We start from the raw sequence: 14,035 nt of genomic DNA on the forward strand, positions 1-14,035 counted from the left end.
AGAAAAATATATACCACTTGAAATGAGATAAGAAAAACAATATTTAACTCTAATTATCTTATATTTATACAATAGAACTTATATATTCCAATTTGGATTATGTCACTATATGATGTAATTGGTGGCAAACTGTTCTTTTATGGCACTCCTTTTTTATTTTAGACGTTTTCTTTTTTTTCTAAAGATAACTCAATTAATTAGTTATTTCATGCAAATTTTATATATAGATTTCAAATCCATTAATTATCCAAAATTTAATATTTTTTTCTGCTATGTCAAGCTGACTAAAGTGGTGTTACCAATATAAGTAATAGTAATAACGATTCTCTGCAAAAAGTATTAAAAAGTGTCGTCTGTTAGTGATCCAAGAATATGTCATAAAATTCGATTATAAGTGACATCATTCACTATTCCTCCACAGTTTCATACGTAAAAAGGTAAAACGTCATTTGTCACAAAATAATTCTTCAACACTATACCCATATATAGTGATTTTAACAGAATACCAATGATCGAAAACGTAAAATTATATGGTAGTTGATGATGATAATGTCTAATCGTAATAGATACCGTCAATATTAATGAATGGAGAAGTTATGGTGATATTTGAATGATTAATTAAGATGCGATTTTTTTTATAGTTAGTGCAAACAAATTCGATCGTCAAGATCAACATTTAAAAGTTGATTAATCCACTACTAATTTTAATTTAATAAACATCACGCCCTTTACAGCATATACAAAAAGCACTCACTTAGCCAAATGTTAACGTTATTTTATATTTTATATCATATCATATATATGTACCACTATTATTTTCACTATCTTTTTAATCTTTCTCTCTTCCACTTTAATTTATTCCCCTCCACTTTTGGTTTTAATTTTTATATACAAAAAAGGGTTAAAAAAAAAATCACTCCTAGTTAAAAAAGAATTTACTCCTAAAAGAGTAAATAACTAGCTATATATATTACATAAAATCTTTTTATAATCAATAGATGTAACTTAGATAGTTCATTAATTTTTGTGTTCCTTATTGCCTAGATAGATATGGTTGACCTTTCCTTATGAGTAGGAAAAGAATAATTGTTCTCAAGTCTGTCAAGAGCAACTTTTAGGTCTCCATTATTCTCTGTGTGTATGATCAGTGAGTATTAAATTTAAAAAATTGATTATATATATTATTATTATTATCTATATATCTTAATTACCAAATCTCTTACTGATCACATGTTAAAATGATCATATGACTAGATAATGGTCACCATTAACAACCAAGAAAAGAGTAATAATATTAGTACTCCCCCAATTCACTTTTGCTTATCTACTATATTATAAATAATAGATATTCAGTTTTAATTGTCTAATTTAGAAAATTAAGCGTTAATTTATCATTTTTTACTTATCACCTGCATTAACGACCAAGAAAAGAGTAATATTAGTACTCTCTCAGTTCATTTTTACTTATCACTATATTATAAATATCAATTTTCATTTTTACTTGTCTAGCTAATTTAAGAAATCAAGAGATAATTTAATATTTTATACCTATTTTATGCTTATTATTAAGTACTTATTAATTTCAATTCATTTTTCAACGAGTGAAATAACTTATAAGGGTGATATATATTAAAATTATTATTCTATTTTTGTTATTAAAAAGTGTGTTAATTTAAACATGAACAAATAAAATAGGCAGAGGGAGTATAATATTGGATTTAAAAGAGTCAATTGAAGAATGAGTTGACCATGCGCACTGAGTATGACCTACTAATAGAGGTGGTATAGAGTATAAAGATCAGATATGATATCATAATCCTAAAAAAATATTGATTTTAGACTACTAATAGCACCCTTTCTTGAACATAACAATATATATTTTTTATTAATTAGTTTCCCCTATATAATACTCCAAAAATAACAATAATAAAGAAGTGAACACATATACTCAAATAGATCCTTGGTGGCTATGGGTTTTTTTCCAGCAAACTTATACTACTGGATAGTGGATAATTTTATTCAAAAAATAAAAAATCTCACATATAAGAACAAGTAAAGGTGCTAGGTCTTACCTTATCAACCTTAATAAAATAGAAAGGAAAACATCTATATCAAAATTAATTTTTAGTGGCAATTAATTAATGACAATAGCTTAATTGTCAGCAAATATGAATTTTTAGCGGCAGTTAGCACTCTCTATAAATGTCCCTAAAGCCTATAGTGATATTGGATCCAATGACAATTAACTAATGTTGATAAAAAATTTAGCACTCTTTGTTTATGTATATATTTATTACTGTTATAAGCTATTTTTGCCATAGTGTATACAAGCGAGATAATTGTTTCAATTCACCACATTCTCAATATTTAGTGTTTCACACTTCAAACTTGATGAATTTGTGATCTAAAATAAATTTTAAATTATAGTTTTTCCTTATATATATATCTAAGAAATTCAACAATTTATATATAAAAATCAAAAAAAAATTATCTTTACCTTATATGAACTCCCTTTGATCTCTGCCATTGTTTTCTAACCAAATTTGTCAACAATAACCTAGACATTTGCCAAGAGCAATAATACATATTTTTCTCTTTAAGCAAGAGGAAATGAAGGGGTAGAAGGTAAAATTAAATGGGGAAACAAGGTCATAGTCATCTTTTGATATTATTATTGATAATAATATTCGAAAGAGAGTCATAGTCATCTTTTTTATCATAATGTTTTATGTACCCCCCCTACCATTTATTATTATTATATTGTCTTTTTGTCTTTTGCCTTCATTCCTTCTCCATCACTAAATTATGCTCTTTGCCTCCTTACCCTTTCTCTCCATCATCAACAACTTTTTTGTATATTGGATTTTGCCTAGTTTCCCTTCATTGCAATTAGGGTTTTTCCCTTTTGAGTTGGCTTCAATTCATCAATATCAATACTAGTGGTAAACAACTTTCTTTTTTATGTTACTACTTTTGTTATAACAAATTCTCTCAGAAAAAAAAGGTACTTCCCTTTTTCATTCTTCTTATCATAGAATTAAACCTAGTTCACACAAATAGGTAAAGTACTCACAAATGTTTTAATTCAATTTGTATTTGTTCTGTGTTATTTTTATTTGTTAACTAAATTTAGTTGCTAGACTATACCTTTTTTTTTTCTTTAAAGGTTTAGATAAAAGTTCATTAAATACTTTACTATATACATGTCATATATATAGTTCTTGATCTAGGGTTTACTTGTTCTTCTATTTACATTTACAAAATGTATCCGGAACTACATTTTTCAGATCTTACATATGCTTACTTTACTTCTCATTACTTATAACTCAACAAATCCAAGTAGAGTTTGATTATCTGAGTTGATTACTTGTCACTCAACTAATTATTATTATTCCTGAATTTATTTATGTTTTTTGTTGAAAATTACAATCAACGATAAATGTGATTTTCTGACTTAATAACTGTTTGTTAGATGAGTGGCAATTTAAGAAATCAACCTGATCATTCTAGTGTTTGTGCAGTAGCTGCAGGATCGATGATATAGATAAGACAAATTCTTGATACTTATAAATTTGAAGAAAGCATGCAGAGTTCCTTCTTAGTCATTAAAAAAGAAAAATAAGACGAACAACAAGAAGATCAAGATTTGTTTATCAGAAAATTGTCAGAAATATTTATAATTTAAGCATGAAGTCATCGTTTATTTATCAAACATACTTTAATCTAAGTGATTATATTTCGTAAAATAATTAATTTGCTCAAGGTATTTTCTCCTCCTTTTTTTTGTGATTTAATTACTCTTTTATTGAAATTACAAGAATAATTAAAAGATATTTTCTCCTCATTTCTTTTCAAAATCATTGTTTTTATTATCCAACATGCTTTTATCTAAGTGCTTTCATAAAATAATTAATTTTCTCAAGGTATTTCTCCTCCTTTTTTGTGATCTACTCTTTTGATTCAAACTAGAATAATTAAAAGATATTTTCTCCTCATTTCTTTTCTAAATCTTAAATGTGCTATACAAGATTTTATTATTTTTACACAAAGAATTCAAGAAAATATATCCATGAGTAGGAGAAAATTATGAAATTAGGTTAGTCATGACATAATTTCAATTTTTGTAGTAACTAATAGTATAAAAAAAAATTCATATATGTTTTATTAAAAGAAGAGCTAAAATTAATTACTTGATTTTAACCTTGTTTGCAGCTTATATATATGGCTTCATCCAGCTGCTACAACTCCCCTTGTGCTGCTTGCAAATTCCTTAGGAGAAAATGTCTTCCTTGTTGCATTTTTGCACCTCATTTCCCACCTGAGGAGCCACACAAATTTGCCAATGTTCACAAAATTTTTGGGGCTAGCAATGTGACCAAGCTTTTGAACGAAGTCCTCCCTCATCAGAGGGAGGACGCGGTCAACACTCTGGCCTACGAGGCGGAGGCCAGAGTGAGGGACCCCGTTTATGGTTGTGTTAGCGCAATAACTTTCCTCCAACGCCAGGTCGAGCGCCTTGAGAAGGAGCTCGACGCGGCGAAGGCGGATTTAATGCGCTATGCTTCAAATTGCAATGATGTGTCACCACCATTAATTGGTTCTCATCATCATGAAGGAGAAAATATTGGATCAACACTTCATAACATGGCAATTAGTAGAAGAATGGGATATGATCATCATGGAGGAGGAGGAAGCTATTTTCCTTGGAATGATCAAAACACCTCAGGAGGAGGAGGAGGAAATATTTGAACCTAATTTTCCTAAGGGGAAAAACAAATTGTGTGCTTTATATAAATATATTGTTACTACTAGTGTGCTATGGTTTTCTAGCTAGTTCTCTTCATCACATGCAATTTACTAGCTAGACCATAAATTTGGTTCTTTTTTATAGACTTTTTAGTAGTTTTGAGCTACTAAAAAAAGTCATTGTCTAAGTATTTTATGGCTATATATTGTGTCATATTCAGAGAGTCTAGTAAAACTGTCTGTGTGTGATTGTGAAGTGTCCTATTTTGAGGGATTTGTTTATGGTTTTACTATAACAATAATAATAAATAAATAAATTATTTTATCTGTTCATTATAAAAGGACATTCTCTAGCTTGAGTTATATTACTAGCTAGGCAATTAATCATCTCTTTGTAATTTATTTGATATATATAGCATGTATTATACTTTCTTGTTTATGTTATTGGTTTCAGCTTTAGTTGTATATATGGACCACTTTTGTTTATAATGTGAAAATTAAAGCTGCTAAGCTAGTTTCAAAAGGAACTTTAAAGAAGTGAAATATATATATGCCTAGTGATTAATTCTCATCAAATTTATTACTTATATATGCATTCTCTGTCTAATATAATAACCAATACAAATTGATGAGTATGGGAAGGGAAGTAGGGAACAACTTTATCCCTAAGGTATATAGGTTACATAAAAAGATCTACTTAAAAGGTAATAACTTAAATATTGTTAAATATGTATATTTAGAGGCAATTATTATAACATTCTTAGTAAGTATCTCTAAAATATATATTGAATCTAATGATAATTAACTAATACTGGTAAAGACTTTAACACTCTTTATTAATATGTATATTTATTATCGCTAAAAGTTATTTTTGTTGTAATGATATATGCATGTAACTATAATGTCTTTTGTGAACCATTAGGGTAAATTTCACTTGTTCAACCTCAGGAAAGTCAGATTTTTGCTTCAAGCGTTGATTATAATTAAGTTCATTTCTCAACATTTATAGAGCTTTAAAATCACTATTGGGCCCCAATAATACGAACTTAATTTCCTAAGGGTTCGTGGATACATATAATATATAACGTATTTTAAACAGAGACGAATTTAGAATTTTTATAACATGAAAAAGAAGAAAAATAAGTATTAAGTGGCATTTGATCCCTAGTCTTCTAGGCTTTAGATGAACAACTCAACATTCAATTAACTGCGCACTATTTTGCCTTCTAATAGCGTTTGTGTCAGTATTATATACATAAAATATCTAATTTTATGCACGAGTTCACATGTCCAATTTTTTAGGCTATAATTTCGCCACGGGCATGTATAATGTTGCATTATTATGTGCATGCTCGTGCCTAAAATTTCTTAGATAACACTAATTAATATTCCTAACATCTCCTCTCCCACCACCCTTCTTTTATGGGTCAAGTTTGTAGAAATTCTTTTTGATAATAGATGGCGATAATAAGCCAAACTTAGATCTATGCTTGTTGCAATATCATATTAAAGTGTGTAATTATCATCCAATTCAAAAGTTTTAAGGTTGAAGAAAACAAAAAATTATTTACTTTATCTCGTGCGTCTTCAACGAATTAAAGCATGATAGTAATAATTAATAGTACCAATTTGGTGTGTGGATATATATACATACACATATGTGTGTTCTCTTGATAAAAATCCGTGTTGCTGCTGTACTTGTATATAGCAGTATAAAGATATAATACCTCCGTTTTAATTTATTTGTCTTATTTTATTTTTTAAATGATTTTTTAATTTCAACCTTTCATATGACATATTTAATCATAAAATTAAAATTATTCTGATTCATTTGATAGATCTTTAATAAATAACCACAAGAGTTAAAGTCTTATTTACTTTCTTAAATTCTATGTCAAGTCAAAATATGACAAACAAATTGAAATGGATAGAATAATATTACTCTCTCCGTCTCTTTTAGTTGTCATGTTGCGTTTTTCCAAAGTCAATTTGACTAATTTTTAAAGTTAAATTAGATTACATTAATTCGATATTTCAAACTAAAAATTTAGATATTCAAAAACTATATGAAAAGTACTATAAATTACAATTTATTGCATATTAATATGATGAAAAAATACATTGTAAAATGTTAGTCAAAGTTCTTATCGTTTAACTCTAAAAAAGAACCAATATGGGTTGTGGTGCACTGGTGGGAGTGTTTCACCCTTAACCAGAGGTCTCAGGTTCGAGCCCTGGGTATGGAGAAAATCCTGTTGGGAGAGCCATCTTCGAAAAGGCCCTGCAGAGCGCAATCCGAATTTAGTCGGAGCTCCAATGTGAGCTCCGGACATCGGGTGGGAAACAAAAAAAACTCTAAAAAAGAAAATCATGACAACTAAAAGGGACAGAGTGAGTATATGGTACTCACTATGTCTCCCAATTTATATAACTTAATTTCTTTTTTAGTTCATCTAAAAAAGAACTACACATTTCTATGATTAATAGCAATTCAATTTTCAAATATCCATTAGATCATAAATGAAATGATTTACAAACATTTATGACGTATTCAAGATCACAAATTTCAAAATTCTTTCTTTCTTAAATTTTATATCGTGAAACTATGTACATTACATAAATTGAGACAGATAAAATATACATATCTGGTTAATATTTTCTCCCCCTCCAGCTGTTGTTGTCGGAGATGAGAAACTACTCTTTTTCTGAAAAATTTTACAATGGTAGAGGCTCAACCAACAATAATTGTATGATCCTCCATTGATTAATTAACACTTGAATAATGTGTCTACTTTTTTACATTTTTACCATCTCTCTCCTACTCATCCTTCTTTTCATTCATTTTCTTATTTTCTTACTACTAATAAATATTTTTTTAACTTCATTTTCTTAAGATGTTGATATATTGAATAAAAGAATTAATAAACATTTTTTTATCACAATAACTAAAAGCGTTTTTAGGATTGAGTATTTAAAATACTCATATCATTCAATATTTTTAATAATATCAAATTAACTCAAAAATATTTAGTGTTTTCTCAATTTAGCACCTAAAAAAAATAATTAATTCAAATTTAGTTTTCCATATTTTTTTTTAATTCTGTTTTAGTTCATATATTTATAGTTATGATTTTTTTGTTTTTTTGCACATGAAACATAATATATGAACTAAATTTGAATTAATTTATTTTTTTAGGTGCTAGTAATTGAGAAAACACTAAATATTTTTGAGTTAATTTGATATTATTAAAAATATTGAATGATATGAGTATTTTAAATATTCAGTCCTAAAAATATTTTTAGTTATTGTGATAAAAAAATATTTATTAATTCTTTTATTCAATATATCAACATCTTAATAAAATGAAGTTAAAAAATATTTATTAGGATTTAGGAGTAAGAAAATGAATGAAAAGAAATGTGAGCAGGAGAGAGATGGTAAAAAGGTAACGAAATAGACATATTATCCAAGTGTCAATTAATCAATTGAAGGTCACGCATGATACAACTATTGTTGGTTGGGACTCTGCTAAAAAATTTCTCTTTTTCTTTGTATTATCAGAATTAAAATCAGGGGCGGTTGAATCAACTCTGTCAGGTTCAACATCATCAAAAGAATCACCTTTGGATTTTCAGTACTCAAATAATTATTTGCACTCGTGTGTCCTAGTTTTTTTTTTCCACTTCAAAAAAAAACAAAATTCATGATTTAATATATTAGTATAAATCTCCATATATTCATATATTATGAATTGATTTTAGACAAAAATAAATAAATAAATTAGATTGAAATATGATGAGTAAAAAATATATAAAAGTAGCATAAGTAAAAGTAGGCACTATGAGTCTAAGTCAAATTGATCAGTAGCATAAGTGGAACTCCAATTTCAAACAAAAGTGTCTGTGAAGTGTGGTCCTGCAAAGCTATAATTTTAGACAAAAATATTTAAAGTTTGATCTTGTTATAAGGCCATACTCTCAGTCAAACATGTCTGAAATTGGCAAACTAAAGTCACATTTTTTTCAGTAAAAAGAGAGAGTCCAAAATTGACATTAGCAAGCCATATATGTTTAAAGCCTTGCAAAGGCCATATCTTTAGTAAAAAGTGTAAAGTTGGTCGTGACAAGTCATTATATATCTTGAGTTTTGCCAAGGTCAAAATTTTAGTAAAGTATATCTGAAGTTGATCTTGATAAGTCCTATCAAATTGCGCGTAGAATGTTTCATATTTGATCTTCACAAGTTCATAGTTCAAACAAAAATTTCCAAAATCTACGTCTGAAGTTGTTTCCGAAGCAATTAACTTGCAAAATTAAATTAACCAGTGTGACATCAAGCAAACTATTATTTTGCTAGAACATCAGACACATACATATACCTAAATTTCAAGTCAATTTTTTGCATCTAACTTAAAAAGGAAATTATGTAACAAGGTAAAAATGTCAATATGTTTATGAAAAATAATTATAGTTTAAACAAAAAACCACTATATGTTGTATATATAGTAAACTCTCTCCCTTGCCTCCTCCCCCCCCCCCCCCCCCCAACCCAATAAAAAGGAATCCATACAAAGGTATTATGTAGCAATTGTATTCAACTAAATATATGTTAGAGTTTTGTATTTTATATCAATTGTATTAAAAAAACTATATTGATATTTTTAATGTACATTCATCCTCTCTGTCAAATGTATTATGTATCAATTATATCCAATCAAAGAGAAGATGAATACAATTGTATTCGTTGTATTTCGAATACTATTGACACAGAACACAAAACAATTATGCATTAAATAAATACATAATACAATACAAAATACAATTTTCTCTCCTGCTTCTCTCAATCTCGCTCTCCTCTTTCCTCCTAATATTATTCATTTTGATACAAATCAGTTTATTGTATTTTTTTCTCCGAGAATATACAAATGCATAGCAAAATCAAAGTATAGCTACGAATCGTAATCAATAAAATTGTAGCTAAATAATCGTATTTAACACTGATTATTTGTTGTTTTTGAAAGTTCCCCCTTTTAAACTTAACTAAGGCATGTGCACAACACATATAACTCGTTCTTCGAATTTTAATAATCTAACACATGATTCAACCCCACATTTATGTGGGGAATACACATATAGTGTAAGAGATAATAGAGGATGGATGGAACATCAAAAACATCCAACAAAATAGAAACAAAAGAATTAGTCACTTCTATACTCAAATTTTCTGATCGATCGATTTAATAATCCATAAAGATACAAAGAAACATATATCACAATTTTTGGTAGGGGGACCAACCCCCCTTTTTAAAATGTTCACTGTAAATTTGAAATCTGTCATATTTATTAATTACTATACTATACTATATATTCACCTGCCATATTGCTTCTTTTCCACGTCTAACTTTATGTAAGACAACAGAAACAAAGAATGATTGATCGATGTGCTTCAAATATTATTTTATGTACAATGTTCACATTATTTGTTTCCAAATACTACTACTTGCATTTTGTCTTTCATTCATACACTGGAATATGGGGCCAACAGCGTACAAATATATGGTTTTGATATCATCATTTAAGTTGTAGTTGAAATTGATATATTATTCCTTTTTGGAAAATATACTAATTTTGGAGTTAGTACTTTGGACATACGAGGCTGAAGTTGTAAAAAAATTGCAATACGAAGTTTGGCAAAAAAGAATTAACATATTTTGTTTGAAGAGTGATTTTATCAAGTCATATTTTTATCTGAAGTTTGACCTAGCTAATTGCTTAGGCCAATTCCGGTTTTTTCAAGAGCAACTTTCACATATAGCAAACAGAAAATTCATAGTTGTATGCTATAACAAAGTTTGCATAATTGCGCTCCATAACAAACATGCTATGACTAGGCTATTTCGCTATACATATATACAAAAGAAGCAATTGTATAATTCGCTGGCTCCTCTTCAGATTTGTATAATTTCGCTGGCAGGCCATTTGTATAAATTGTTGTCAGCCTCTCGTTTGTATAAATCGTTGAGAGTCTCTCAATTTAATTTTATGTGTTTGTATATCTGTATAAAATTTGAATTTGTATACAATTGAATCGAAATAAAATGTTTGTATATCAAATATCGTTCTCTCTCTCTCGCTTTATACAAACATAAATTATACATTGTATTTTGTATAATTTGTGTTTGTATAAAACGAGAAAGAGAGAAAGGCAAAAGAGAACTGGACAGGGGAATATTTGTGTTGTATAATTATAAGTATCTAGGACAAAGATATATGTATTTGCATGTGTATATACAATTTTCTCTCGCTTTATACAAACAGAAACACAATTTACACATTTCTATTTGTGTAAAGCGAGAGAGGCGAGCGACAGAGGGAGAGTGGCAAGCGAGAGTTTGAGGGAGAGAGGCGACTGACAAACAGTTTGCTACACAGGGCACAATTAAATCAAAGTGTGGTTATACCATTTAATTTGAATTAATAGTTTGTCATTATGTACAATTTTTCCTTTTTTTTACACACATAATATTGTACTTTTAAGTTTCTTTTATATGAAATTTATGTGAATAAATTTTTTGTCTAGAAACAACAATTTATTCTTGGAATTTCGGCTATTCGACGTACGATTTAATACTCAATTTTACCTTATGAACTCTAATTTAAAATATAAATTTTATATATTATAAAGAACAAATCTTAATAATCTCTATTTGTGAATACAACCACAAATTTAACTTATTTGACAATAATATAATGGTATTTATCACTATTTTCAATCTTTTCCAAGAACACTCACTTTGATTTAAACTTAGAGGAGGTGCAATTTTATTTGAAGTTATATATATGTTGGTCACCAGTTATACTCTTTGGAAAAATAATGAGTATATACAAGTTAAATGGAGGTGACAATAAAACTAATCGCACGCACAAACTCTTTCAAAATTGGATGGGTTAATGATACATTTGTTAATTCATTTTGACTTGTTCAATACAATCCATCTACAAATTAAAAACCATGCTAAAGTATTTTTTTTATTTTTCTTTGATATATTTTGTTCAACTCTAAGCAATAACAAATAGAGAGAAAATTATTAGGGAATTAAATAAATTATAACAAATCAATAAAGAAAAAGCCCTAGCTAGCTATTAGATAAAGTCAGATAGTTATAACGCGTTTAAGTCTAATATAAATGAAGCAGAATAAAAGATTTGTAGGATTGACGTGAAAGACAAAAATGACTATATTTCTGAACTGATTCTTCCCCTTCAAGAGGGATTCTCATGTCCATTATAGTAAGACAAACTTTGTTACTCATCTCGAATCAAATTAGATAAATAATTTTTTATTGATTTATGAACAGACCCTTCTATTTGATTTTATACTTCTTCGAGTACCTCAAGCACCTTCTACAAAAAAAAAAAATAGGGCAACCAACTAGAGTTTTCAAATTTTTAATAATATTTTTACATTAAAAAAATTGAAAATATAATGAAACTAACATTTGGCAAGAGTTCAATATATAGATTTAACTATGATCCAATATTTAACTCATCTTGACCTTAATTATTTCATAGTAATAGAACAAGCTAACTACTTTTTAATTTTGTAATTGAAAAAGAGTTATTGTCATTATGGAGTTTTAAATTGCATAGATAATAAAAGGTACGGTTATTCCACAACGATATCATTGACTTTCATTTGTGAAATTTGAAATCTCATGATAGTGATTAGTTTTCAAGATGAACCGAAAAGTAGCTATTTGTGTACTTACCCATCACTCTCCGTCCATGTATATCAATTAATTATTTATTAAGTCAATTCAAATTTATCTCGATCTGTTTATTTGACAAATTATAATCTATTGAAAATCCCGTATCACATCTTCCATTCGTTTCGAAACGTATTTTGATCATATGATAAATTTTATTGACTATTTCAATTAAGTGGTTAAACGTGATAATTGAAACAAATTTTAATTAGTTGACAGTTGTGACAAAAGAGAAAAATTGCTAAATGTATATTTCATATAACTATTCAAACAAAAACTAGTGATAGTGATGCACATGTGAGAGCTACAAAAACTAGCTTCTAGATCTCCTGCTAAAAATTATAACTATTCAAACAAAAGCCAAAACCAAATGATAATTGTACCTCCTGCGCAAAAGTACGGTTAAAACACACTGTATCAAAAATAATTTTTAATACTAATTAATTAATAATAATAGCTTGATTGCTATCAAATAGTATAGAGGTAATTAGTATTTTTTGCAAATGTTACTAAAGTTTATACCAATATTGAATGCGCTATGTCAATTAATAAATGTCGATGTATATTTTAACACTCTTTATTAAGCTCATTTTGTTATAGTGATAGAATGAATCGATTAGTTCCCTATACTTGTTTTTTAAAATGTCACAAGTAAATTCAAAATTTTGTGGACCTAGGTATAAAATTTTGGGTTCAACAACTTGTGATTGGTGAGATAAAAATAAGACTCACATCATTAATATCAGTTAAGTTAAAGTAAAAGTGTAATAAAATAAAAATATTCATTAGTTCTCTCCTATTAAAACACGAATGCACAAAAGTTAATCGATTAATTTTATTTAAGTTGTCCAGAAGTTAATTCAGAGAGACAGAGACGAAGGAGCCGCCTAAATTGCTTTTTTCAAGAAAAAAAAAATTGGTGTCAGACACCTACTAGCTTTGGAGCCTCACTTTGCATTGCGTAAAACTAGTTCGGATATTTTGGTAGAATGTATTACTCCTTCTTATTTTATGTGAGGTAGTTTGATTCGATATGAAATTTAAGAAAAAAAGAAAGATTTTAAAAATTTGTGGTCCAAAATAAATGATAGAAATTTGTGTGACTGTAAATCATTTCATTAATGATAAAATAGATATTTTATAGCTTAATTGTTACTTAATATAGAAATGTGTTATTCTTTTTAAGACTTACTAAAAAAGAAAGTAAGTCACATAAATTGGGACAAAGGGAGTAGAAAATTGGGAATAAGTTATTTTTAGATTAGTTACTTTGGAATTAGTTATTCGGGATGACTTATCCCATCACTATGATATAAATGACGGGATAAATTATTCCAAACACAGTAATCAAACAACATACCAAATTTTATCCTTTAGATTGATTTTTATCTCAGGACTATTTACTTTTATCCCTCGTGTGACCTCTAATATATTTATCAGTCATGATATTACTTAATTTTGTATTTTACACTTATATATAACTAATATAGGTATTGAACTATTAGTTATACACTATATTTAGT

The 14,035-nt window shown here is 27.9% G+C and overlaps 1 protein-coding gene across 1 annotated transcript; it reads left to right on the plus strand.

Annotated features, from left to right (window-relative positions):
• The first annotated feature begins 4,221 nt into the window (after positions 1 to 4,221).
• LOC125809713 (protein LATERAL ORGAN BOUNDARIES-like) lies at positions 4,222 to 4,749 on the plus strand. The gene has a single exon (XM_049489308.1). It carries the CDS (start codon positions 4,222 to 4,224, stop codon positions 4,747 to 4,749), a length of 528 nt encoding a protein of 175 aa, XP_049345265.1.
• The last annotated feature ends 9,286 nt before the right edge of the window (positions 4,750 to 14,035 follow it).

This window comes from Solanum verrucosum, unplaced genomic scaffold (assembly GCF_900185275.1).
Source record: "Solanum verrucosum unplaced genomic scaffold, falcon-dt-bn FXZP01000121.1, whole genome shotgun sequence".
NCBI lineage: Eukaryota > Viridiplantae > Streptophyta > Magnoliopsida > Solanales > Solanaceae > Solanum > Solanum verrucosum.

What these genes read in the sequence shown, in the direction of transcription:
- LOC125809713 (XM_049489308.1), top strand. Translation starts at nt 4,222, where the DNA reads ATGGCTTCATCCAGCTGCTACAACTCCCCTTGTGCTGCTTGCAAATTC.